Here is a 27673-nt window from a genome sequence, read left to right as displayed (position 1 = left end):
GCTTTCAAGTCAAATTTTGTAAAGCTCGATTTCTTATAATCGGATATCGGATTCATGAGGAATTGAGGAAACTCCTCAAACCTTAACGGTATACGTAGTATATTCATTTGTGTTTCTATCAAATAATCAAAGATTTACATTAAAATCAGTTTAAAAAAATACCTACACATTTTCATTGAGCTATTACTACTTACATTAAGGTACTTCAATGCACATTTTTACATAGTCCAATATTCGCAACATTGAGAGGTATACGTACGAAGTACATATATCTCAATGATTCGCAAAGTACCTTTCACCAGAACCCCAAAAGCGGCCGTTTTTTTCTTAAAAATTATATTTATTTTATGTATAGATATTGTTTTTGGCTCCCTATTGATTAGCCGTGTCATTAGTCATACTCTAGTTATGAAAAAAAAAAGCTGCACTTTTAGATGGAAGCAAGCCGCTTTGCATGGTGATAGTAGACGTCTTAGTAAACGATTTTTTTCCGAGGATGTCGAAATTTCATCCCTTAGGAAGCCGAGCGTAGCGAGGTGTTTGATGAAAATGAAGAAAATTCTATCTTTTTATTGTATCTTCCGATTTTGACAATACGTATCTCAAATGAAAGGTATTGCTTTATGTAATTTAAAAAAAAATGAAAAAAAAAATTATAGAAAAAGTAAGAAAAAAAAAAAAAAAGTAAATTTACGTCTCGCACTGAATAACTTCAAAGAATGACATACAAAATGTACAATGTCGATATATGAGTTTTTTTTAATCAAAGACAGATAAATTCATAGTTGAAAGCTAAAGACCGCATCGAAATCGGATTAACATTTTTTAAGATACAAGTTGCCAAAGTTGGGAAAATTTGCTTTATATGGCCACTTTGAAATTCCTTTGCCAGAAAGTCAGAAATAATATATTTTTCTTACACAGAAAAGTGCATAGTGACAGTACAACTCAAAATAAAATAAAAAAATCCGAGGATATCATAATTTCATCCCTTAGGACGACGAGCGTAGCGAGGTCTGTTACGAAAACCGAAAACAAAATCTAATTTTTTTGTACCTCGTCCGATTTTGACAAAACATATTTCAAATGAAAGGTATTGCTTTATTTAACTTAAAAAAAATATTGCAAAAAATTGGAAAAAAAATGTAAGATTAAAAAAAAAACTAAAATTGTCGTATCACACTGAATAACTGCAAAAAACGGTAGACACGATGTATAATATCGATATATGAATTTTTTAAATTAAAGACAAATAGATTCATGATTTTCAACTCGAAATCGGATCAGTAGTTTTTAAGATACGAGTTGTCAAAGTTGGCTTAGTTTGTTTATATGGTCGCTTATAAATTCCTTAGCTAGAAAGTCAGAAACATTATATTTTTCTTACAGTTATAAGTATGCATTGGTAATAGACATCATAATAAACGATTATTTCCAAGGATATAAAAATTCCATCCCTTAGAAACCCTTAGAAAGACGATCCAATAAAAAAAAACTGTTTTTTTTTTGTTTTTCGTAACAGACCTCACTACGCTCGGCTTTCTAAGAGACGAATTTTTTATATACTCGTAAAAAATTGTTTATTATGATGTCTATTACCAATGCATACTTCTAACTGTACGAATACGAAAATTTTAGTTTTTTTTTTATATTACATTTTTTTTCCAATTTTTTTCAATATTTTTTTTAAGTTACATAAAGCAATACCTTTCAATTGAAATATGTTTTGTCAAAATCGGACGAGGTACAAAAAAATTAGATTTTTTTTCGGTTTTCGTAACAGACCTCGCTACGCTCGTCGTCCTAAGGGATAAAATTATGATATCCTCGGAATTTTTTATTTTATTTTGAGTTGTACTGTCACTATGTACTTTTCTGTGTAAGAAAAATATATTATTTCTGACTTTCTGGCAAAGGAATTTCAAAGTGGCCATATAAAGCAAATTTTCCCAACTTTGGCAACTTGTTTCTTAAAAAAAGCTAATCCGATTTCGATGCGGTCTTTAATTTTCAACGATGAATTTATCTGTCTTTGATTTAAAAAACTTATATATCGACATTGTACCTACTTTTTGTCTGTCATTCTTTGAAGTTATTCAGTGCGAGACGTAAGTTTACTTTTTTAAATTTTTTTCTTACTTTTTTTATAATAATTTTTGTTTAATTTTTTTTTAAATTACATAAAGCAATACCTTTCATTTGAGATACGTTTTGTCAAAATCGGACGATACAATAAAAAGATAGAATTTTTTTCATTTTCATAAAACACCTCGCTACGCTCGGTTTCCTAAGGGATGAAATTTCGATATCCTCGGAAAAAATAGTTTACTATGATGTCTACTATCACCATGCAAAGCGGCTTGCTTCCATCCAAAAGTGCAGCTTTTGGCCAAAAATTCTCCATAACAAGTATGACTACATGTCGTCATTGCGATTACGAAAGTCAATCAAACTAATATGTCACCTTTTCCTGATCCTATCCCCAAAATTCCGTATTTCCCGTTTATTTAATAATCCTTTAATTCCGTTCCCCCGTTTTACTCGGCTGGCTGAATGCGCCAGGAGCGCGATGCCATAAAAAAAAAAAAAAAACTCGGAGCTGTCATTTATTATTAAATAATTTCTGATTTTTTTTATAATTTACCGCCTTGTGCTTATGTCACTTTTGTGCCAGAGTTGCCAAAGTATACAAAGCCTCTTTGCCGTGACGGTTCTATGCGAAGATGTCAAGCAATTGGCGAAGGCCTTTCGTGCCTTTCCACGTTCAGAATCTTCTCGATTGGGGTAAATTTATTAACATCATTAGGTCCTCTAATATTAATATCAACGTTTATAAAATATACATCAATATTTTACAAAAGCATAAATATTTTAGCTATTGTTTAGGGATGATTTAGGGAGCATAGTAATCATAACATTGAAATAAAATTTAATACTCGTCGAGTAATATTTAGGCCATAGGATATATTGTAAATATTCGAACGTCCTCTTTCGTAATGTCTTTCTTCAGTTGTAGCCGCGTATCGCGGCGCACTGTGTCTATCTGTCATTCAGCATTTCATTTATTTGTATTCGGCTCGGAAATACTAAATTGTATTATGCCTATAAAACGGTTCAAGTGTTTCCAAATACTTTAGAATAATAATATAACTTGTCTCATTTTGAGAGTGTTGACTTTATTCCAGCCAGAGTTATTGTGTAATGCAGTTTAAAACCCGGGTTACTTAATTTGTGTCCTTATTTTAAAAGTACTTTGTGCATTGAATAATTATTCAATGCTATTTAAATATATCGATGTTAAAATATTGTCTTAGAAGGATGGGTAAAATAAATAACTCTTTTCTTTGGGGCATAATATTTGCATCGGCGACGTGGAGTGTATCTTTGTATTTGTACTGGTTGCTGAACATGAGTGGTAAGTGTACTATTTATTAGTTATTATCTGAGTTAATTATTTACATGAAAAAAAATCTTCAGTTATTTGATACTATGTTTAGATATTTTTGCCATTACATAGCTTGCGTTGTTATGATTATTATAATTGATAAATAATTAAGGCTTGGTAAGATCTTCTAAGTAGGCAACAATATAATATTTTACTACATATTTTACACATCTTTAATTACTACCTCATGTACAGTCACTGACATAAATATGTGATGATTTCTATACCTTGTCACATTAACATCTAGTACATAATATTATTGGTGTCAATGATATAAAATGTAACATAAATTAAATCAATACAAAATAAATCAGGTAGGTCCTACACTAAATCTAAAATATTCCTCCCTGGATCTTACCTGGCTCGAAAGTCCCCATTATTCCTGCTGCATTACCCCGCTGGACGGCAATGGAGACCTGTTGGACCAGATACGACCCAGAACGAGGATCGCATGCTTTAACATCTTGTGTGCAATGTCATATGACATTGTACACGACATACAATCTACAATAAAATAAAATTTGGGAGGCAATTTTCCCCAAGGTGCAACCAAAGCCCCAATCAGGCATAGGAACAGTTTTTGGCTTAACTTTTAAATGAGATGAAACATAGAAGTTATGGAGATTGAACCAAGGTTAACAAACAGGCTTGTGTCGTTCACGAACTATGAACTGTTAGGAATAAAATCCCATCAATGACCGAAATGAACTGAATCTTTCCGTGCTCTGAGAATCGGTCTTTGCTCATTTAGTTCAGTATAGGATCGACGAGCGTGAGCGGTTTGGATCGAGAACGAATGTGTGACTGCGCCGACCGAGAGCGAGAGCTACTTAGCAGAGCAACAAAAAAAGGCAAGTTTTCATAATAAACTTTGGTTACTTACAACCTTTCGGCCCAGAATTTTACTATCTGTGGACTATTCGTATCATTCTGACACTATTCGGTCCCATTCGTTCTGATCTTTCCGACCGCAGTGGTCGCTGGTCTGGCTGAACTAAATGAGCAAAAGACCTAAAAGAGCGAACTAGTTCGTGGGAGCGATTGAACGAGATCGGAGCGCTCCGATCAACGAACGAAACGGCACAAGCCTATTAACAAATGCACAAATGCAAATGCAATGCAAGTGTACAAATGGTGATATCAAAAGTTGAAATGATCATCTGACAATGAATTAAAGGTGGGATTTGAAAGTGGTTTAGACAACCTTCAACTTTGCATTCAGTTACATATATAATATATAGTGGTTGGAGTTTACACTGTGGTTCAAAAGTTGAATTAGTAGTATAGATGGGCCTTTAAGAACACAAAACTTTTTAAAAGGATCCAGTTGAACTGTTGAATGCTATATATCATCACTACTTTTAAAAAAACTTGTATCTGCGTCTGTCAATGAAAAGAAAATTGTAGTAAGTATGTATGGAATGCATATAGACTTACTGCGTTTTAACTTTGTGGAACAGCATGAGATAAGAGTTTTTAAAGTAGTGACAATATGTATGACAGTTAACATGACTTTGCTAACTATAAATCATGAGACACTGTGTGACACAAGCTCTAGCTAAATGGCTGCTCGCCTATAATTGAATAATAATAATGTCCCAAATGTCCGGGACCCCATGGTCTCGAGATATGGAAAAGATAAACAAATAATATGTGTTAGGTAATGTAATTATAGGAAATAAATAAAATAAAATTTATGTAATAACCTTTGACTGAAACCAAATCAAATTAAACCAACATTCCTCAACATTTAACAAAATTGATGTGAACAAGCCTGTTTATAAAACCAATATTACCATTTTTTTTGGTTTAATTTCATGTAATATAACCATTCAAAGATATATTTGTTTTGATATTATCAAAACAATTAAATTTCAGACATATGTTTGTGTTTTAGGTGAAACAGTTATGATAAATGGAGAGAAAAAGATACATTATCGTTTAGTGAATACCGAGGAGAAGGACCGAATAAAGAATAATGACAAATCTATTGCTGCCCTAGAGGGCAAAGATTTACTGTATGATACCCCTGGAGTCAGAAATCAATATTCAGGAAACATGTGGAAGTATCAGAAAAATCCATCTGAATATCAAAGGAAAATGATGTTGAAAGAAAAGTATGCCAAACAAATGGGACTCAAACTATCAGCCAAGCCTGACAAAAGTCTAGGTAATCTATTTTGTTTGTGTAATAAAATAACTATTCGCTTTTAGCTCCTTCATATTCTTTGTATAATTTATTCCTTGCTTGTGTGTGTTCCAGACAGTCAATTTGGACTGATACGCAATGCTGAAGACGTTAGAACTCGCGACAAAGGGTACAACTTGCATGCTTTTAACACACTTATATCACAACGAATAGGAAATCACAGGGGTGTACCTGACACAAGAAATAAATTGTAAGTATCTCTTTAATTTCAAATGGTTTACGTTTGCAATTATACATGATCATTTTACTATCTGCTTTTCTTTATTCACTATTTCCGGTGTTGGTTCAGTTTCACAATATCATTTTATATAGTTAAAACTTATTTTATTTCTATTGTGGTGTATTAAACCACCTACATCACAATAAGTCTGTGCTTAATATCTTGTTTGTTAAAAGATTGTTATTATACATAATTTTTTTAGATGTCGTATACGAAAGTACAGTAATAAGCTACCAAAAGCATCCATAATTATATGTTTCTACAACGAACACTTTGAAACTCTCATGCGTTCTGTGCATTCAATATTAGACAGAACAGACCAGAAACATTTGAAAGAAATAATATTAGTTGATGACTATAGTGATATAGAAGGTCTTCACGATGACATACAGAAAGCTGTTAACGATCTCAACAACAAAATGCGAAGGGATGAAGAGATGATAGAAACTAATAACATAGATGTGGAGAATGTTGTGGATTATATCATTGATGATCCTAATGGCGAGAAGAAGCCCACTGACAGGGATCCGAAACATGGTTTTAGCATAAGACTTCTACGGACAAGTCGGAGGGAGGGGCTCATTCGTGCGAGGCTGCACGGGGCCGACAATAGCCTTGGTGAGGTAAGTTACACTAAGATAAACGATATGTGTGCCTATAAGGACTTGTAGTCGTCTCTATTTCACAAGATCCCATCCTTTTCGTATTTATTTATATCATGTTTGTAGTTAGATGCAAACATGCTAAGTAAAGTTGAAAAACTAGGCAGGTTCACATAGAACCACTCAACTCGAGTGGAAATTTCTGCGCGTTCGAATTGCGGATGGGCGCACCTCTTCGCCAACTGAATTGCCTTGTATTGCCTCGGGCGTAATAAATCTCGTCTTATAAGCTACTTCATGTGGTGATTTCCTCACGGGGCGGCTCGTTCCATCTGGACCCTATTTACGTAGCTTACCGTGTTTATTCAAGATTTATCTCGAAGCACTTGTATACAGTTACCATCAGAGATATCAAAGCGGCCGGGGCACGTAAAAATCTCTGATCACGCATTATCGCCTTCACAATAGAGGCGTGTTCAGATATTTGTGAGCACCTTGACCGCTCCAATGTATCTGAACGCGACTGTACAGTCGACTACAAAGAGATGTATCCACCTTTTCACCTTTTTGCCTTGTAATAAGGTGAAAAAGTGGATACATCTTTTTGTAGTCGACTGTATATGAATGTTGATGCGCAGGTACTAGTGTTCCTGGACTCTCACATAGAGGTGAACACGGAGTGGCTCCCGCCCCTCCTTGCGCGCCTGTCCGAGGGTGTGGACGGCACCACGGTGCTGTTCTCGACGCGAGCTGTGGCGCCCGTCATCGACGTCATCAATGCTGACACCTTCGAGTACTCGGCCAGCCCGCTGGTGCGCGGCGGCTTCAATTGGGGGCTACATTTCAAATGGGACAACTTGCCTAAAGGAACATTGAAAAGTATGTGTTTAATAATCTCTAAGTGATAATTTATTACGTATGCATCCATGCACGGTCTACATAAGTTACTGCTACATAACTTATCTGCGTCGTATATAAGTTTAGCAGGTGTGCATCATCATTATCATTTCTAGAGATCCTGTTAAAATACCTAAACTTTCTTTGAGGTTTTGGTCGATTGATCAATCAATGAATAAATTTGATGTAAGTTTATATAAAAAAGTAGTCTTATTATTAGGTACCAGAGATAGCACGACACGATAAAAAATAAATTAAAAGTTTGAACTTCGTATTGTTACGGAAATGTACGAACGTGTCATGCTATTTGAGTCAGTCTCAGTACAAGATGTACTGACATTGACTGAACTAGCATGACAAATACGAACGTTTCTGGAAAAATAAATAAATAATAAATAAATATAAATAAATAATAAAAATACGACCCTTTTTGCACTACATCTGTAAGATAGTTGCCTACACAACAACCTATCTATTTAATATCAGAATGTTTTTAGCTGACGAAGATTTCGTGCAACCTATCAAGTCTCCTACAATGGCGGGCGGACTATTCGCAATATACCGACAGTACTTCAACTACATCGGCAAATACGACTCGGGTATGAACGTATGGGGAGGTGAAAACTTAGAGATTTCATTTAGGGTAAGTACCATACTTATATTAAATTAGAAAGTAGTGGGTATTTTATTTCGTGTAGATATTGAACGTGTCATTTACGACTCGCAGATTTCTCAAAACTCACCATTAATAGTGTATTACAAACCAGAGCATGCTTTTAAAATACTGTGTTACTTAAGAAGAATAATTATTTTTTGGCCATTATTTCGATCGGCATCATAAAAGTAGGTGTCATCCATATTAATATTATAAATGGGAAGGTGTGTGTGTGTGAGCGGCAGAGCGGAGGGACGAATTGACGAGATTTTTTAAGTGGAGGTATAGTTGATGGGATGGAGCTACATAGGCTACTTTTTGTCTCTTTTTAAAACCCCAATTCCCTAAAATGGCGGGTGGAAGTTTCTATGGAGTATTCCACTATTTTCGAATTTAACGCGAGCGAAGCCGCGGGAAAATGCTAGTGTGTTATACATATAAGTCTGCTCGAGTCCCAGACGAATCAAGCAATGCTTAGAAAATATTTGAATGCAGAATCTATCTTTAAAAAAAAACATAAGTCTTTTAGCAAAATACCCTGTCTACGATACTTAAGGTACTTTCCCTGCATGTCCCATAGTCTTGGGACGCGCTGTATATAAATGATAGAGCAATTCCTAGCACGGGGAGTTAACCTTAACCAAATTGTTTGTAAATTGAATAATAGTATCACGTATAGCTATCATGCGCTCTGCACGGTAATGTGTTTTTTATTTTATTTCGTTATTATTTTTTCTTGTAACCATCTCACCGAATGTAAGTATTGACGATCGGTCTGGCTCAGTCGGTAGTGACACTAGTGTCCCTGCCTGCTAAGCCGCGGTCCTGGGTTCGAATCCCGGTAAGGGCATTTATTTGTGTGATGAACACAGTTCCTGAGTCATGGATGTTTTCTATGTATATAAGTATGTATTTATCTATTTAAGTATGTATATCGTCGCTTATACAAGCTTTGCTTAGTTTGGGACAAAGTTGATCTGTGTAAGGTGTCAAAAAAAATTTCTTGAAATAGTTTCTTTAAAAAGTATTCGATATAGAGGCATCTAACTTGTTCATCCAGTCTTTGTAGAATCAGGCAAGTTAACCAACTTTCCGTGGGTGGTTATGTAGAATTCACTTTTGTTATATCATTTTTGGCTTACCTAATCATAATATATGTATTACCATAAGGCCAAAAACAATTATGAATCTTGTATTTTCCTTTTTCCTGAATGCGACATGCGACGCAGGCAATTTAGTAAACTTTGGAAGAACTTTGATCTAACTTGCAATGTATGTTCGAGCTAACTCTTGCAAACTAAATTAGACCCACTTCCTATTATTCAACCGAGTTAGAACTTCACATAAATAAGTTAGGCCACAGTGCAATAATAGGGTTCCGTCGAGCTAATCTGATTATGGATACGAGATGGGCCGTCCACTACTGTCATGTCGTGATGTCGTGCGTGACCCATTACTTGAAAGATGCCAGTCTATATGAGTTGTCTGCCTATTAGTTGCCCGTTCAAAGGAAAGTACAGTCAGCGATAAAATATTGTATCAAATAAAAAAAGTCGTAAAATATTCATATAGCCGGGACCACAGAGCTCGAGGCATGTGCTAAGACGGAGGTAGGTTGCTCGGCCGAGCATAACACGCGCACTGCCTCGGCCGAGCCTCTTCTACATAGCCCGTTTGCTGCCCGAGGAAATTGCCTCGCCACGTGCCTAGCCCTGTGTGGACCCGGCTATTTAAAAACGGTGTAAGAAAAGCGCCCCGTTTCAGATATCAAAGACATATGGAACTCCGTATAGACAGATAAAGTCTGAGAAAAAAATGTACCTCAAAACCATACTGAAAAAGGTACGGTGACCTGGATGGCGATACACCTTTGGGGGACGCTCGACTAGATGGCGCTAATATTAATATTTGACATTTTAACACATATCAGGCTAAGAATATGGGCCAAATTGTCAAAACTGAGGTTCAACAGTTTTAAGCCTGTGTCGAGACATGGCAGTCTGCACTGTGATTACACATTTTACTTTGACAGTAACTCTCTATAATACTCGATCCTCTTTGCAGATATGGATGTGCGGCGGCAGCCTAGAGCTGGTGCCGTGCAGCCGCGTGGGGCACGTGTTCCGCAAGCGGCGCCCCTACGGCCTCGGGGAGAAGGAGGACTACATGCTGCACAACTCCATGCGGATGGCCTACGTGTGGATGGACGATTATATCGTGCGTACACTTTTGTGCCTCCTTATGTCCAAGGCTCGGAACCGGTTTATTTATTACCGGTTAAAACCGGTTTATTTCTATTTTACTCCGAACTTCCTAAAGAACGCGAACGTTATGAGAACTTTATTTTAACTGAAATAAACCGGTTTATTCGACGAGCGGCGAGACGCACCGGCGGCGCGTAAATACCTACGTTCAGCGACCTAGTCGGCAGCGACTTTTTTTGTTTGGTTAGAATAGTATTACCTATCATGCTGCGGAATAAACCGGTTTATTTTTTTAACCGGTTAATTGAACGAATCCTTTATGAAAGCGTTCCCCTAAAAACCGGTTTAAAAATAGCTGTTTTTTGAGCGAAAACGAAATTTGAAGGTTTTGCCGCAAGAACATGATAACGGTTTGAACATTTAACCGGTATCCGAGCCCTGCTTATGTCGTTAATTAATTGCTAAAGTATGGTTGGATTGGAGACTCGAAGATTTCCAACACTGACCCGGTTTTTCTATATTTATTTCTAGCGCATAATTAAATATATTGCTGTACCGGGTATATACAGCGAGTCTGTGTACAAAAATCTCTTGGTTAGCGTCTTACTTCAAACTGAGCTCACGCAGTTATACAGAGTGGGGCCTGTAACAAAGGCGAAGAATTGAACTCTAGGCTATTCTACTTATACTGATCAACATTTGTTCGGTGACTTTTAAAAATAACTTGTATTTTGATTTTTATCACCATTGAAAGTTTTTTCTGAGAGGTAATGTATTGCGAATTCTGTTAAGTCTAAAGTGTGACAGACAACGTCAATGACAACAATGATGGCGTACATTGAAGCTAATATTTATTTTGTATAAAAAATTAAAAATTTAAAGACTTTATAATTTTTAAAAGTCACTGAACAAATGTTGATCAGTATAAGGAGAATAGCCTACAGTTCAATTCTTCGCCTTTGTTACAGGCTCCACTCTGTATATTTTCAAATACTCTGGACTCTGGAGTATTCGAATGATAATTACGAAAACCAAGTACATAAAAAACTGTGGACATTAAAAAATCCCACTTGTCATCTATATATTTTATGGTACAGATGTAGCGCAGTATAATAAAGAGTACTATCGTACAGTATGGCCACTCCCGCTCCCCGCTGAAAATGCCGCCCACCCCCTCTCGGTTACCTCACAGTTACCGCCTGTCAAAAACGCGAACAGTCGACCTGTCATATTGCACTCATACAAGCATAGTACGCGTTCACCTACACGAGCTTAGACTGTTTGTTAGGAACGCGCCTCTCTCATATATTTGATCGCCAGTAAGTGTCCGAGGTGTGGATGTAGTGGGAAAAGATTTTCCTTCGTATTCTTATGGAAACGTACGAACGTGTCGTGCTATTTCAGTCAGTGTCAGTACAAGACGTGCTGACACTGTCCGAACTAGCATGACAAATAGGAACGTTTCCGGAAAAACACGAAGGAAACCCTTTTCGCACTATATTTGTCAGTAATTTGCCTGTGTGGTGACGGGTTAAGAATTTCACCACCCCCTTTCTTCCCGTGGGTGTCGTAGAAGGCGACTATGGGATATGGGTTAAATTGTGGCGTAGACGAGAGGCTGGCAACCTGTCACTGCAATGTCACAGTTTCGTTTTCTTTCAACCCATTATTTGCAAAGAGTGACACTGAAGCTTTAGTGGTTTCGTGAGTTCTGCCTACCCCTTTATGGGATACAGGCGTGATTGTATGTATGTATGTATGTATGTATTTGTCAGTAACTAAACTAATTAGATTTTTGATATTTTGCAGAAAAAAGTGATACATCAGAACCCCTCCGCGGCACACGTTTCCGTGGGCGACGTATCCGAGCGGAAAGCGCTGCGAGAGCGCCTGCAGTGCAAGTCGTTCAAGTGGTACCTGGAGCACGTTTACCCGGAGCTCGCGCTGGGCGACGACTCGGCGGCCAAGCGGCGCGTCGCGGCGCTCAACGACCCCGGGAGGAACAAGTTCCAGCCCTGGCACTCCAGGTCAGTGCTCTACAGCTACAGTTCTCTAGTTGGGACTAAGTTGAACAAGTGTTTGACATGAAGCTAGCGGCAGAACCAGTCAGGCAGCGCAAGTATGTCTAACTTATATTTGAGTGTAAGGCGCTGCGAGAGCGTCTGCAGAGCAAGTCGTTCAAGTGGTAGATAGATAGATAGATAGACAAGTTCCAGTCCTGGCATTCCAGGTCAGTACTCTACGACTGACAGCTCTCCGAACAGTGCACCTTGTATTTCAATAACCTAACCACAAAAAAAAAAAATCGGAAAAACCCCCGACCGTGACATAGTGGACCGATTTTCATGAAACATGGCTAACAGCACTCCCGACTAACTCAGCTTTCAAACAAAAAAAAAAACTCAATCTAAATCGGTTCATCCGTTCGGGATCTACGATGCCACAGACAGACACACACACAGACAGACAGACAAAAAGACAAAACCGTCGTTTTTGCGTCGGGGGTTAAAAAGATCCGTCACAAGGTGAAAAACTGAAGATATTCCAGCTGCGGTCGCTTCATGTCTCACTAACACTAATAGCTAGTTGAAGCTTTTTATTTGTTTATTTATACACCAATTCGTGGTGCGCTTGCAACGGCTACTGCTGGAAACCATTGCTAGCGCAGATTTTCGAAAGGAGTGTTAACGCCCTGACTGGCAACACTGACAGGGCAGCCAACCTCCGGTCACCCCGCTGATCCAATGAGCAGCGGCCAGAGCCTCGATCTGCCGGACCAATAGGAATGAAGACTGAAGCGCCGCGGTTTCCCCCGTCGCGACACTATAAAAGCACGGTGCGCGGCACCAGCGTCCCTTTTTTCTTTACTAATCGAAAACTCTCTCTGTCGCGTGTCCTAGACAAAGATCTGTAACTAAATCCATTAAAAGAAATGGTAATATATTTTATACCTGTTTTATTTAAAGAAACTTGAGTTCCGGCTCAAACAGGTGTAATATTTAGGCGTTTTTGGAAATCTGCCTGCGAATTGGCACTGTGATTGCTCTAACTTGGCCCTCTGGCAGTTACTGTTCCCTATTGACGCGACAGAGCAAGTCGCGTTTCATTAGCCACGGAGTGTGATCGATTGTCACTGCGGCCATGTCGGCTCTTCTTTGCTCTGACACCTTTGAAAATACTAAGAGTCTCCCCACATCTAGCTAGAATATCAGAAATTACTCGGGCCAACTGTATGGAAAAAAGACGCCGCGTGGACGGCTTTGCCATGCAGTTGGCCCGACGCTACGCTCGCGAGACGCTATATGGGGAGACCCTAAGTTAGCTAGGTTGTACTGTTTTTGTGTATAGGACCCTTTTCTTTAAAACAATTATTCTAAGAATTCATCTGAATTTTTTTTAACAGGCAGCGCAATTACACCGATTCGTTCCAAATCCGACTTAAAAACACGTCGCTGTGCATACAGAGCGCCAAGGACATCAAGAGCAAGGGCAGCGGGCTGATCCTCGCCAGCTGCATACGAACGCTAAATCAAGTAAGAGACGCGGGGCCAGTTGCATTAACCACAGTTAACAGACACGCAGTAGAAGTCTATGGAAATTCCCATACAAATAAAAAATTGCGACTACTAATTTCGGTAACGAAGGGTTTAGGAAAACCCGCGTATAGCGCTGAATTAGTCGATCTTATTTGTAAAATTTGGACAATTTTGAATACTGAAACTGGTAAATTCATAATACCGTATATCCTGTACTATCTTCTCAGACTACATAATTTTTTATTATAAGGTTTTGAAAAAGGGTAAACGAGGCTAAGATGATTTCAATTTTTTTCGGAAATTACTACATTATCTACATCACATCGAAGTTATTTTCGTACTAAATTAATTTGCAACGTTTACTAAACTTGCTCTTATGCCTTAGTGATTATAAATTTCTATTATCTATTTTTGACAATTTTTTGAAAACGAACCTTTACCGTCACAATTATTACCACTTCTGGCCATTTTCTCATATGTTGTTAGACCAAGTAGAAAGTCCTATAATATGTTATATATGTATTTGTAAACTACTCACTGCAATTTCACTATTTTTCACATGAAAGCCCTCTTAACTCATATATGCCCATAGGGTCGTTTTCGACCCACTGCTGAAAACACGCCACTACTCATTAAAATAAGTAGGATAATGAGGTTGTCACCTCAAAAAATAGGGAAAAAAATATGTGTTGCCTCACATATAGGTTCAGTGTGGATTTGAAACTCTGGACTACTTGTATTCTTTTGGAAACCAGTAAGGGTATATAAATAATGGTTCCTACGTATATTTCCAGATGTGGTTTGAAACGAGTCGCAACGAGCTGGTGCTGGGGCGGACGCTGTGCCTGGACGCGACGGGCAACGTCGCGCCCACGCTGGGCAAGTGCCACGAGCTCGGCGGCTCGCAGGAGTGGAAACACAAGGCTTCGGTGAGTCCGCGTCACACTTTAACTAGCCTTTAGTGGGTTTCTGGGTCTTATGACCTTGTTCAGACAAGTACTCTGCCTGTAAGGGAATCAACACTCTTTTTTTTTTATAAAGCCAATTTACAGGTCATAAATTATACATTAATTTCTCCGTGGCACTCCACTAGCAGGGTAAGGACATGATCGGATATAATATAGATATGGTTCGAAACTCGCAGGAGTCCACGTCACACTTTAACTAGCCTTTAGTGGGTCTTTTAAGACCTTATGTTATGACCTTGTCCAGAGAAGTACTCTGCCCACCAGTGATCAACCGTCAACCAGAAGGGTCTCTTAAGGCACAGTATAATAAAGAGTACTATCGTACAGTACAGTATGGCCACTCCCGCTCCCCGCTGAAAGTGCCGCCCACCCGCTTTTGGCTACCTCACAGTTACCGCCTGCGAAAGTTTAAGAGCGCTTTGTCGTTTCCTAATCACGACTTTAGACGGAGATGTAACTCCATTCATTAGAATATTTAATGTTGCCAGAATATTATAACTCAAGCAAGCTTAGATGGCCCGTTTTCTTCTAGCTGTATTATCAATTTGATGGGTAACCCTTTACAACCGAAAACATCGAGGTTTGCTAACTTAATTTTGAATTTTAATGACATGTGTTAAAATTGTCAATTATTTATTAACAACTCGCTAATAACCTCACCATCGTACAGTCAGCAGCAGAAGTTCCGTAACGGGCAAGGTGTTCACAATGATCCTAACACGCTCTTATTGTCTTAAAAATAAGATCGTGTCAAGTTCATTTTGAACACCTTGCCCGCCACGGAACTTCTGCTGCTGACTGTATCAGCTCGGGTGTAAGGCCACACCTCGGACACTTGGCGATCAAATATATTGAAAGAGGCGCATTCCTAGCACACAGACTTAGCTCGTGTAGGTGAACGCGTACTATGCTTGTATGAGTGAAATATGACGGGTCGACTGTTTGTGTTTTTGACAGGCGGTAACTGTGAGGTAACCGAGAGGGGTTGGGCGACACTTTCAGCGGGGAGCGGGAGTGGCCATACTGTACGATAGTACTCTTTATTATACTGTGGTAAGGCACTGGTCCCATCAGTGCCTTACCACAGTATAATAAAGTACCTAAAGGGGTAAGCGTGATTATTCTTAACCCGTGGGCGGCATACTGTGGCTTCACTCCTGTGCAAGCCAACAGAGACCATTTAAGTGACCTCTTAGTTATATTCCGGAAATAAGTTTTCCAGTGTCCAGATTATAGAAAATCTGTTTTTATACCAAACACAAAAAAATGAATTATTTTGATTGCAGGCAGGTAGTCCAGTTTACAACGAGGCGGCAGGTATGTGTCTTGGAGTCGAACGCGCTTACAGGTCGGAGCCCCTCCTCATGGTGATATGTGACAACCAACCGACGAATCAATGGGACTTCATCAGATCTTAAACTGGCCACTATATCTATCGCGATTAATGATGGCCCCTGTAGGTCTTCATTCATTGAAAGTGTCAAATAATGTTTTTACGATGTCAAATAACGTAAATGTTACATTTCGAGCTATCACAATTACCACAGGGCCGAGCGATATAAGCATTTGTCCGGTAAAGAGAGGACGCTGGTCCGCTCCTAGATCTGGACATTAGTATATAGAGGCCCTGCGGGCCTAGCACACGAGCGTGATAAACCTTATCATGTCAGGCGGTATTTTTTGCACTATTTGTAAGGTACCGGCGCGGTAAGGCTTATCACACTAGTGTGCAAGTTTATCGATCAATGATAATATTACGGGCTGGTTATAAGTACCTAATATATTCGTTGGCTCATTTTCATGGGCCTATCGTACCGTTCCAAAAGCGCTTCTAATACAATAGATTATATGAATAATATATTATTCCATGCGCTCTGCCTACCCAATTTGGGAATACAGGCCGGAGATTATGTACGAGTATGTGTTATATGTTATGTATATTATTCTTAATAGCGAATTACGACATTATAAGGTTTGCATGAGAAAAGTAGCTAAATGTTGTTTTACAAATCGTCACTACTTTAAAAAAAACTTGTATCTTCGTCTGTCAATGAAAAGAAAATTGTAGTAAGTATGTATGAAATGCATATAGACTTACTGCGTTTTAACTTTAAGGAACAGCGTGAGATACGAGATTTTTTAAAAGTAGTGACGAAATACTGTCTAGAAAATCAATTATGTAATCAATAATCTATGCATATTTTCTTAAGCATACTATATAAAAAGAAATGAGTATGTAAAGAAAACTATTTGTTTAAACTCGACTCTAGATACTCTATAGAGTAGTCGACCAGTTACTCTCATACAACTTTCTATTTTTTCACCTAAAAGATCTAAACTAGAATCGAATAGAATTAAAAAATACCATCGTGAAGTGATCGTAACCTCGTTTTAAGAATAACTGTATTTTATGTTATAATTAATAATATTTTTTTTTAAATTGGTATTCAATATCCATTATAAAGTTGGCGGTCGGCAGACTCAAGAATCTCATCCATACATACTGTTGAAAGAGCAGTATTTGGGTATATACAATCTTATACGTACATGTAAGTACCAGCAATCATGTTTATATATTTTTAAATATGTCCTGCATCATTATATGATAAGCATACAATACATGTAGTAGGTATACATGTTTATATATTTTTAAATATGTCCTGCATCATTATATGATGAAGCTTATACAATAGTTAATTAGACATAGAGGTATTCTACGTACGACGAAGGTCAGGTTGAGTGTTATGTATAAGACAATTCATTCCCCTGATTAAGTTGCGTATCTGCGTGATAATTGGGTCATTGCGCTAGTTTTCGTCCATGCTTACTTTTCGTTCACTTGTCGAAGTAGAAATTAATATTTAATTTTCTGCTTTCGAATTATTATTTTTATGTAAATAGATATAATATAATATTTTTAGAGAACAATTATTGAAATAAATCCACATTTGCGCAGCAAGCTAGGTTTATATCGTTTCAACTGAACAAAAAAATAAAGTTGGACGAAAACTAGCGGATTATGGGCCAATTGCATCAACCACATTTGCCATCATCGCCACTCAGCAGATTTCTATGGAACTTCTTATACAATGAAATTTAACGAACGGTTTAACGGTGCCAGACGGTTTGGTGCAACCGGCCCTAAGGGTCTCCCTTAACCCTTAACGGCTTTCGCCGACCAGATATCGCTCGTTAATATATAATACATATACAGTATGTAAACTAACGAAAACCATTTACTGTAACCCGTAAATGTCCAGGTGATACTGAGAAACTTTTACTATGGGATCAACCCCGAAATCACGAAAATATCTTCTGACAGTTTCATAGGTAGTTTTATTTTATAGTAAGTATTTCCTATGGGAGAGTAAATTTTTATTTCGCGTTTTGGGTGTTGGTCCCATAGTAAAGTTTCTCAGTATCACCTGGGGCCAGTTTCTCGAAAGGTACAAGCCTTGTATTACAAGTGCGCGAACTGTCAAATCGTATGGGTTGTCATGGAAACACACTTGTAATACAAGGCTTGTACCTTTCGAGAAATGGGCCCCTAGACATTTACGGGTTACAGTAAATGGTTTTCGTTAGTTTACATACTGTATTTATAGAGGTATATAATATATTTTTGGTCGGCTAGAGCCGATTCCGCCTCGATAAGTTTGGGGAAATACTAGACCTAATTGGAACATTAACATTACACATAGCTTTACTATTGAACTGCAGTTATTATCTAAGTAGATTTAGATCTAACAGATTTGTTAGCGAAGAGTATTGTTGTTTTCTAATTAGTATATAAAGTTTTTAGGTTGATTTTTATTAATCAGTTTTAGATATCACTATATTTTATATTGCTTAACAACTTAGGTACTATATTTAGAACGGAGACAATATTTTTATATTGATTGTAATATAAATGAATGGACTTTTGCCCATTCCAGTGTATAGCGCAGAAAATTAGGATACACAATTGAAAGTAATGTTTTATCCTTAGAGTAAAATCACCTTACCATTTTACGCTCAGTGTCCACTATTATAATCACAATGTGGAATTTATATGAAAAGATATCTTATGATATGAGATGAGCAAGCAAATATTATAAAGCAAAAATATATAGGCTAGTTTTCTACCAGTCAAATCAGCTTCTTTTTAAGAACTGTCAAAACGATTTGCTATTATGGAATTACTGTGAAATACTGAGAAGTGACGTCACGGTCAATTCATTTACTTTATATCTTTCTCTTTGACTTTAAATAGAAATTATGTTTAAACATAACTACTGTCCATATTTTTCTTCTAATTATGTGGTTCTTTATTTCGTGCACAGCCTAAAATATTTCATTTTAAGTATAGGAAACTAGCCTATTATATACATACATACCCGTCCGTACCTCATTGTCAAGCATTCGACACTGAGGGCATAATCGACATATTTAGTTCCTAGTAATTAATTTATTTCCCCTTTACCTAATACCTATGGGAACGTACCCAAACTACGTGACCATATTTGTGCCGTTTTTTGCCCCCTTCCCCCCCCTGCGTGACCAAGCGTAGTATATGCGAAGATCCCCCCCCTCCCCCTGTAGTTTTCACGTAGTATTTATAAATGAAGTTTTAGATCAATTTTTGCAGAAAGTTGTTATTCGTGTGCCTATATCAAATTTAATATGTATTTGTTTAATGACGTGTGTTTATCATCTTTTTTTCCGGCCTTTTTTTTTTAACAATGATTTTCATCCCATCACTTTCATCATCACCAGCTTATATAAACGTTCCTCTGCTGACCACGGCTGGGCCAATATTCCACAGGTTACGTGACAAGAAGTTAGACCCCCCTCCCCCTCTGTGACCAAGCGTAGTATTTTGACGACCCCCTCCCCCTCCTAAACGTGTCACGTAGTTTGGGTACGTTCCCTATACTAGTTGACGCGTTATCGCCGTATGTTTGCGCAAAGTTGGAACTTGTAATAGCTTATGGCAACACGAATTTTCTAATTTACGAAACCGACACCGTCCGATGCTTTTTTGAAGTGCTAATTTTTAACCCTGTTTTAATAACACAAAGTATGGCACTGGTCCCACCGAGAGCTAGTAAGCTATGAGCTATCGGCTATAAAAACAAACAAAAGATAAGCACTCCCGTGCAAATAAAAGAGACACGGCGATGTTTATAATTTCTCGTCCAGCGGTGAGCTATCAATGTCGCCGTGTCTCTTTTATTTGTACGTTAGTGCTTATCTTTTGTTCGTTTTTATAGCCGATAGCTCATAGTTTACTAGCTCGCGGTGGGACCAGTGCCTATAGTAGGATTTTTTTGTACATGTACATTATAACTAGATCACGGTCCTTAATATAACAAACTTAGATGATCTAAAAGGTAATTTTAAGAAAATTATATATTTTGTATGTATATTAATAACTTAATGATCCTGTCAGGATATTGTGTAGTGATTTATTTTACGATAATTATGGCGGCTATAAACACCCGTTTATCCATCGCTACTTAAACCTACTTGTTTCAGATAGTAATCAAATTTAATAGCAATGCTATTATGCCGGCCTAGCCGAAGCAACAATCATTGATGCTACGTGGCGGTGGAAACGCAGTCTGGGTTCAGGGGACCGATTATTGGTGTGCTACTCTGCAGCGGCGCCAACTTAATGAAATTCAACTAATTATATGTTAAAATGATGTTCGTAAGACGTACAGTATGTACGTGTAATGTTATGACTGTACCTATAGCGGGAAATGAAATAATGGGCTTTTATTGTGGTGGAAAAAATCACTATAACTTCCATACGTACATAATAAACAGCATTGGTACATCAATTTCCATAAGAAAAAAGTACATGATGTAATTTCTATCTATGCAGCGGCGCCGCTCATGCTCTTCTCATCTCATAATTAGTTGAATTTTATTGAGGTGGCGCCGTTGCAGAGTAGCACACGATTATTGAATATCGACCGTAAGGATTAAAATGAAAATGAAATATTTATTTTTCAAGTAGGCATATTACAATGCGCATATGAACGTCAAATAAAGCTACGCCGGCTCTAACCCTACGCCTCAGCCTCGAGAAGATTTCATCAAGATTAGCTGTTCGAAAGTCTATGGAAAACGACGTACCTATTTTTGCAAAAGGACAGCTAGAAATTTACATCTAGTGGTAATAACCACTCGTTTTCCATTTTGTTAGTAGAATTAAAATCGCTATTTAGTTATTATTGAATGAAATTCACGAAATCGAATGGTCGAGGGTCAAAAATCGGCCCTTTGTCGCGCCACTACAGCAGAGCTTATGGCACTGGTCCCACCGCGAGCTAGTATGCTATGAGCTATCGGCTATAAAAACGAACAAAAGATAATCACTCCCGTGCAAATAAAAGTGACACGGCGTGTTTATATTGCGGTGAGCTATCAACATCGCCGTGTCTCTTTTATTTGCACGGGAGTGCTTATCTTTTGTTCGTTTTTTTAGCCGATAGCTCATAGCTTACTAGCTCGCGGTGGGAGCAGTGCCATAGGGAGAGTAGAGAGAACTACAATACGCTTACGAAGCGTTAGCAATGGTGACGTTTGCTAGGTGCCCTAATTACCTAAGGTCCATTTTTTCCATGTTTTACAATGTTTGCATTATTAAATAGAGTGTCCACCGGTTATACAGAGTGGGGCCTGTAACAAAGGCGAAGAATTGAACTCTAGGCTATCCTCCTTATACTGATCAACATTTGTTCGGCGACTTTTAAAAATAACTTGTATTTTGATATTTATCACCCTTGAAAGTTTTTTCTAAGAGGTAATGTATTGCGAATTCTGTTAAGTCTAAAGTGTGACAGACAACGCCAATGACAACAATAATGGCGTTCATTGAAGCTAATATTTATTTTGTATGAAAAATTAAAAATTTAAAGACTTCATAATTTTTTTAAAAGTCACTGAACCAATGTTGATCAGTATAAGGAGAATAGCCTACATTTCAATTCTTCGCCTTTGTTACAGGCCCCACTCTGTATATGGTAGGCGTGTTCAGTGGATACATGTAGAACTCAACATCATAGTGTAATAATGGAAAAAATGGATTAGTTGCAATGGCCCCCCGGTCGAGATTTGCCCCGCTGTACCTTACATTGAATTTTGTAGAGAGATCAGATGAAGATTTTGTACACCGATTATTAAGTAGGGTAGTGATTAGTGTTCTTCTTACTCATCCAAGCCTGGTGCCGCTAGTTTAAGGAAGGAAGCCAACGATTGATTCTAGATAAAGAATACGTAATGGTTATAATATGCTAGCTAATTTGTATGAACGTGAAATATTACATCCATGCGCGAGTTTTAATCAAGCGCTGTTAAAATAGTACATTGTGCAACAAGGGGAGGAAGTTGAATATTACTAACGAGAGTAAGTTAAATCGCGACGGCTTGCCGGAGCGATTTAAAGACTCGAGTTAGTAATATTCATACTCCCCGAGTTACACACAATGATTTTCATCACACTCGCAATGTAAAAAATATGTAAATAGATGTAAAAAAGTTAAGTACGGTACAAGAAATTTCATTATTCCCTTGGGAGAACGATTTTTCTATAACTCACTCTCCGCCTGCGCGCAATAGCACATTTAAAGTGCGGGTGTGATGAAATAGTACATTGTGCAACAAGGGGAGGAAGTTGAATATTACTAACGAGAGTAAGTTAAATCGCGACGGCTTGCCGGAGCGATTTAAAGACTCGAGTTAGTAATATTCATACTCCCCGAGTTACACACAATGATTTTCATCACACTCGCAATGTAAAAAATATGTAAATAGATGTAAAAAGTTAAGTACGGTACAAGAAATTTTATTATTCCCTTGGGAGAACGATTTTTCTATAACTCACGCTCCACCTGCGTGCAATAGCACATTTAAAGTGCGGGTGTGATGAAAAAATAATTATACTCATTAGAATCTCGCTGGGCGTCAAAATGCCGTACATTCCTACAAATTTATTATTTTAGGTATTGCTTATATGACTTGTACTCGTACTGATACTTTGGGAATGAGGTTTTTTTTTAAACATTTATTTAACTACTTAACGGAAATATTGATATGTAACAGAGTATCGTAAAGTGGCAGTTTTATCGCCGTTAGAGCTTCGTGGAGTGTCAAAAAAAAAGTATGTGCACCTTGTGATTGTCACACGGTCTTTAATCGATCGAATACTTTTAAAGATATACACTTCTCAGGCGATCTCGGAAACCGCTCTAAAGATTTCGCTGTTTGTTATGGAGCTTTCGGGGGTGAAAAATCGATCTAGCTTGGTCTTAAGCCGTTTTCACATTATCCGATCCGATATCGGATGTCGGAAGGATTTCCATAGAAAAAATCCAAGATGGCGCCTGTAATGTATGGGATATCGGTCCGACATCCGATATCGGATCGGATAATGTGAAAACGCACTTAGGTCCCGGGAAACTCTAATTTTTCAGTTTTCGAACTCCGAGCGAAGCTAGCGAAGATATTCATTTTCATTAATTTAGTATAGTAGAGTATTACTCATTTTCGGTATGATTATTGACAAACAAGAAAATCGCAAGTCACTGCCTTATTTGTCCTTAGAGCGTTTTCATATTATCCGATCCGATATCGGATGTCGGAAGGATTTCAATGGAAAAAATCCAAGATGGCGCCTGTAATGTATGGGATATCGGTCCTACATATCGGATCGGATAATGTGAAAACGCACTTAGGTTTGCACGTGCGATAGTATCAGATGATAATATTATGAACGCACGATACGCAATGCAAATTTAAAATGCACCATCTAACATGTCACCCCGTATAAACGGATGTCTGAAATATATCTCCCGACAATAATAGGTGTTACGATTATATTGTTCCTTATGTTCTTTGTGAATTGATAGTACATAAATGTCTGTCTAATGTATCCAAGTTCCTAACCTGCATTCCAATGTATTTTCTAGCGTTGATTGGTTTGCTAGTAGGTATATACGTTCTGTTTAGCGTGATAATATTAGAATAAAGATGTATTAAACTGAAGTACCTGGCCAGGAGCCAGATATAGGTGGATGCTGCTCCTAGCGCCACCTATGGAAACCATTGACTGTGACTAACTGCATCCGAATAAGTCTGTTAGTACCTTCCTAAATGATTTACGTGATTTGCAATACAAGGTGAAATCTTAACCACCGGCCGACACGGTTTTATAGGTCAAAGTCACTGTCTATACAGGGTAATGACCAGGGAGCGTACTTTTCGTGCCGATGACATCAATTTGACGTCACGCTCCATATGGGCTGATCACAAATTGTTTTATTGTAAATTATTAATCATTAGTCATTAATCATTTTAAGTTATAATTTCTTTGCATGGTAATGAATGCAAGAAGGATGGTGTGCTTTACGTTAGAGAGGAATTCTCTTTTCTACGTATTTATTGTAATGTGTTGTTAACAATACTATTTAATTAAATTTATGTATAAAAACAAATCAAATAATTTTATTCACGTTTCACATTTCAAGTATGTATTATTTATGCCACATGTAAATGGACTACTGTATTTGAAGTAATTTGTACACGATTAAAATGATTGACGACTAATGATTAATAATTTACAATAAAAATATTTGGGATCACCCTATACGGAGTCTGACGTCAGATTAATGTCATCGGCATGAAAAGTACGCTCCCTGGTAATGACCAAATTTGGTTAAATTTACACCCTGTATATTGACAATTTATTACCCGATTCTGAAGTTAAGGTATTTATAATAACATATTTAATTAGTTACGTGAGCTACTGTGTAGACTTTGTGATTAAAGACCTTGCCTTGTATACGCCACTATTATGTAGTACAGTCAGAATCAATAATAGTCTATATATGAAACCATCTGTACAGAGTACGCAGCCGAATGGCACAAACGCTCACGAAACGCTCACGAAACGAAACGCTCGTAGATATCTATCTCTATCGCTCTTGCGTATTGGCGCGACAGAGCCAGACTACCTTTCGCGGCGTTTCGTTTTCGTTTTGCGCCGTAGAAATGCCATTCGGCTACGGCGCCTGTTCACTATCAGAAATGTTCAGTTCAATTATTCTTTCCATGTATAGCACTCATCTCTTTGTTTAGCGGTTGCAGAATGTTAGATACTTCTTGAGCGTTATTTGATCCGCTACTTTTGATGCTGACTGTACCGGATCCCTTTCTTTGGCATAATGATCGAAAGTCATAATGTAATGTTTGCCAGTTTATCATCCATACTAATATTATAAATAGGAAAATGTGTGTGTCTGTTTATCTGTCAGTCTTTCACGGCAAAACGGAGCGACGAATTGACGTGATTTTTTAAGTGGAGATAGTTGAAGGGATGGAAAGTGACAAAGGCTACTTTTTGTCTCTTTCTAACGCGAGCGAAGCCGCGGGCAAGAGCTAGTTAGTCATAATTCTGAAACGGTTAACTTTTCAGGGTTTTCATTAAGGCAATCTATAGATAGGTTAGGTTAGGGTTGTTTTATGGCAATCCTAAAAAGTTACGCGTTTCTGAGAAAAACGAAATTATGATTAACGATACATTATGACTTAAGACTTTAAGATTTGTCAAATTCTACCTTTTAACCATTTATAATGACGGCCAGCTCTAGCAAATCGGGTCGGTAAAAACGCATGTAGGTAATTTAAATTTTCTATGGGCAAATATTTCATTAAAATTTTTAAATATAGCGCCTTTTTAGTGACATAATTTGCTTGACTGTCCATTACAAATCAAGGTGTGAATGACTATATATAGAATGTGGATAGTTACTATTGGAGAAAATTGTAGAAACAAGATTTCTTATGTTCGTCATTATTTAAGAGATAAAAAAAGCTTAACAGTTCGATTATATATTGTATTTATATGAAAACGACCTATGAAAGTTTTCGTTTAAAACTTTAATCAATTTTAAGGCATAACAATCATGCCACTGTATGCTACCATGTGAAACGGTTGCTGTTACACCGCTGCTGCCACAGAACTTAATTTAGATAGAAGAAACAAATTCATATATTTGTATAGGGGCCGAGCGTGTCAAATTTTGTACTGAAGTTGATTCTTGCCTGTAATTTTAAATATGTCTCAGGCTCTTGATTGTTCATAATTTTTGTGTTGTTGCAATTGAATATCACGTAACGAGGCATTTTTTATGTTTTGGTTGACTTCAACTTACAAAAATTGACGCCCGAAAGCTGCAAGCTGCGAGTAAAGACGGACAACTCAGTGGATTTCACTGAGTTCATTTGACACGCTAAGTAGATACGTTTGCTTGATCTATGGTATATATGACATCTGTGGCTGCTGCATACTAGAAATAAAAGTATTTTTTGAGATGTTTACTTTTTGATTGATAGAATTGCTTAAATATTAGTACATAGTTGATTGTGGAGATACCTACAATGATAGCGTAAAAAAAGGAGTATCTGCTTGTAACATCAAATATAGAATGTCTCATTGTATCATTGTACGTAAATTATTAGGGCATCAACCATAATGTACCTAATTTAACAGAAATAAAGCAATTGACTATTATAAGTTGTATAATTTGTTAACCTAACCAAAAATGTACTTATGTATGGTGAGTAAAATTGTGGATGTGTTCAATGGACTCTTGTTTATACTGTAATAGTTATTTGTTTTACAAGAGGGCAAAGTTGTTGTTTAACCGGACGTGCCAATATTTGTACCCGAGCAAGCGAAAGATTCCAATATTATAAAAGTGGAATCTTGTGCGTTGCGAGGGTTTTAAGGCATGAAGGTTAAACAAACTTTGCCACCGAGTGAAACACAAAATTTTTCACCACACCAAAACGAACAAAATATACTGACTATGAAATTACTTTGCACTCTAGCGGATAAAATGCAATTTTGCTATCTGTTTTCGAATAGCCAGGAGAGCTTGTACCAGTTGGGGTGGTGAAAAATATTTTTATTGTTGGGATTATCCCCGTCCAATCCAGTCGGCATTGCCCCATGTACCTATCTGTTTATGATTTATGAATTACGAATACTTAGTAAACTGTTGCAATTAACTAGACAAAAAGTGTGCCGTTTTGATGCAAACGTAGCACATTGTCGTTTAAGCATAAAGACGATAGGTACGAGAAAATTTTGTCCTTATGGTAAGCGATAATGTACCTTTTACTGAAAAAACGACACAAATGTTCATACGTATTATAATTATATAAAGAAATTGAGGTAAAATCACCTAAAGAAAAGTAAATCTAAATATAAATATTATCACTGTGATTATCGTGGTGCATGTCTGACCTCTGGAACTTTTAACCTAGGTTTGACTAAAGGCTAAAATGAAACAACAGTTTTGATATGTTATTCAACATTTATTTTAACATTTAAAATTACATAAAAAGAAGGCGTTTGCCTTAAAAGTCTTTGATTATTTATAAATACTGTGCCTACAGAATGAATTTCATTTATAAGTGTGAGGTAAAATAGAAACATCAAGAAAATATGCTATCTACGTGAATTCGGAAATGAAATAAGTATTATCACTATTATCAGATATTAGCTCATTTTATTTTATACCAATACGAAAACAAAACATTAAAATTTTTAATTATGTTGTTAACAGTCAGTAAATTGTAAGTTATTAAGTCGCGATTAACTTTAGCTTAGAGTAGCTCCAATAAGTCCACAAATAATCCAATGGATAGATAGCATATTGAAACTAGATGATTAGAACAAAACAACAAAGATGATATGTTGGGATTAAATGATGATGCTTAATCTGACTATGTCGTTTTCAAGCAAAAAAATTACAAATACAAGTTTCATAGTGTCTTCATTACAATCGATGACTTTTTGCTTTAAAGAACGTTTACAACTTAAATTAATGGAAGGACATTTACATTCATAGAATGGAAATTACGGCGTCAAAGTACTTATAAG

At 37.2% G+C, this 27673-nt stretch overlaps 1 protein-coding gene across 1 annotated transcript; it reads left to right on the top strand.

The window, feature by feature from the left end:
- The first annotated feature begins 3118 nt into the window (after positions 1–3118).
- Positions 3119–16299, top strand: LOC125241530 (polypeptide N-acetylgalactosaminyltransferase 35A-like). Its single transcript, XM_048150057.1, has 11 exons — positions 3119–3415; positions 5343–5615; positions 5709–5844; positions 6077–6497; positions 7115–7355; positions 7871–8016; positions 10093–10245; positions 12042–12259; positions 13636–13765; positions 14563–14697; positions 16023–16299. Exons 1-11 carry the CDS (start codon positions 3295–3297, stop codon positions 16152–16154), a joined length of 2106 nt encoding a protein of 701 aa, XP_048006014.1. The 5' UTR covers positions 3119–3294; the 3' UTR covers positions 16155–16299.
- The last annotated feature ends 11374 nt before the right edge of the window (positions 16300–27673 follow it).

Source organism: Leguminivora glycinivorella, chromosome Z (genome assembly GCF_023078275.1).
Source record: "Leguminivora glycinivorella isolate SPB_JAAS2020 chromosome Z, LegGlyc_1.1, whole genome shotgun sequence".
Classification (NCBI taxonomy): domain Eukaryota; kingdom Metazoa; phylum Arthropoda; class Insecta; order Lepidoptera; family Tortricidae; genus Leguminivora; species Leguminivora glycinivorella.
Note: the sequence above shows the minus strand (reverse complement) of the source record. Positions and strands in the feature narration are given on the sequence as shown.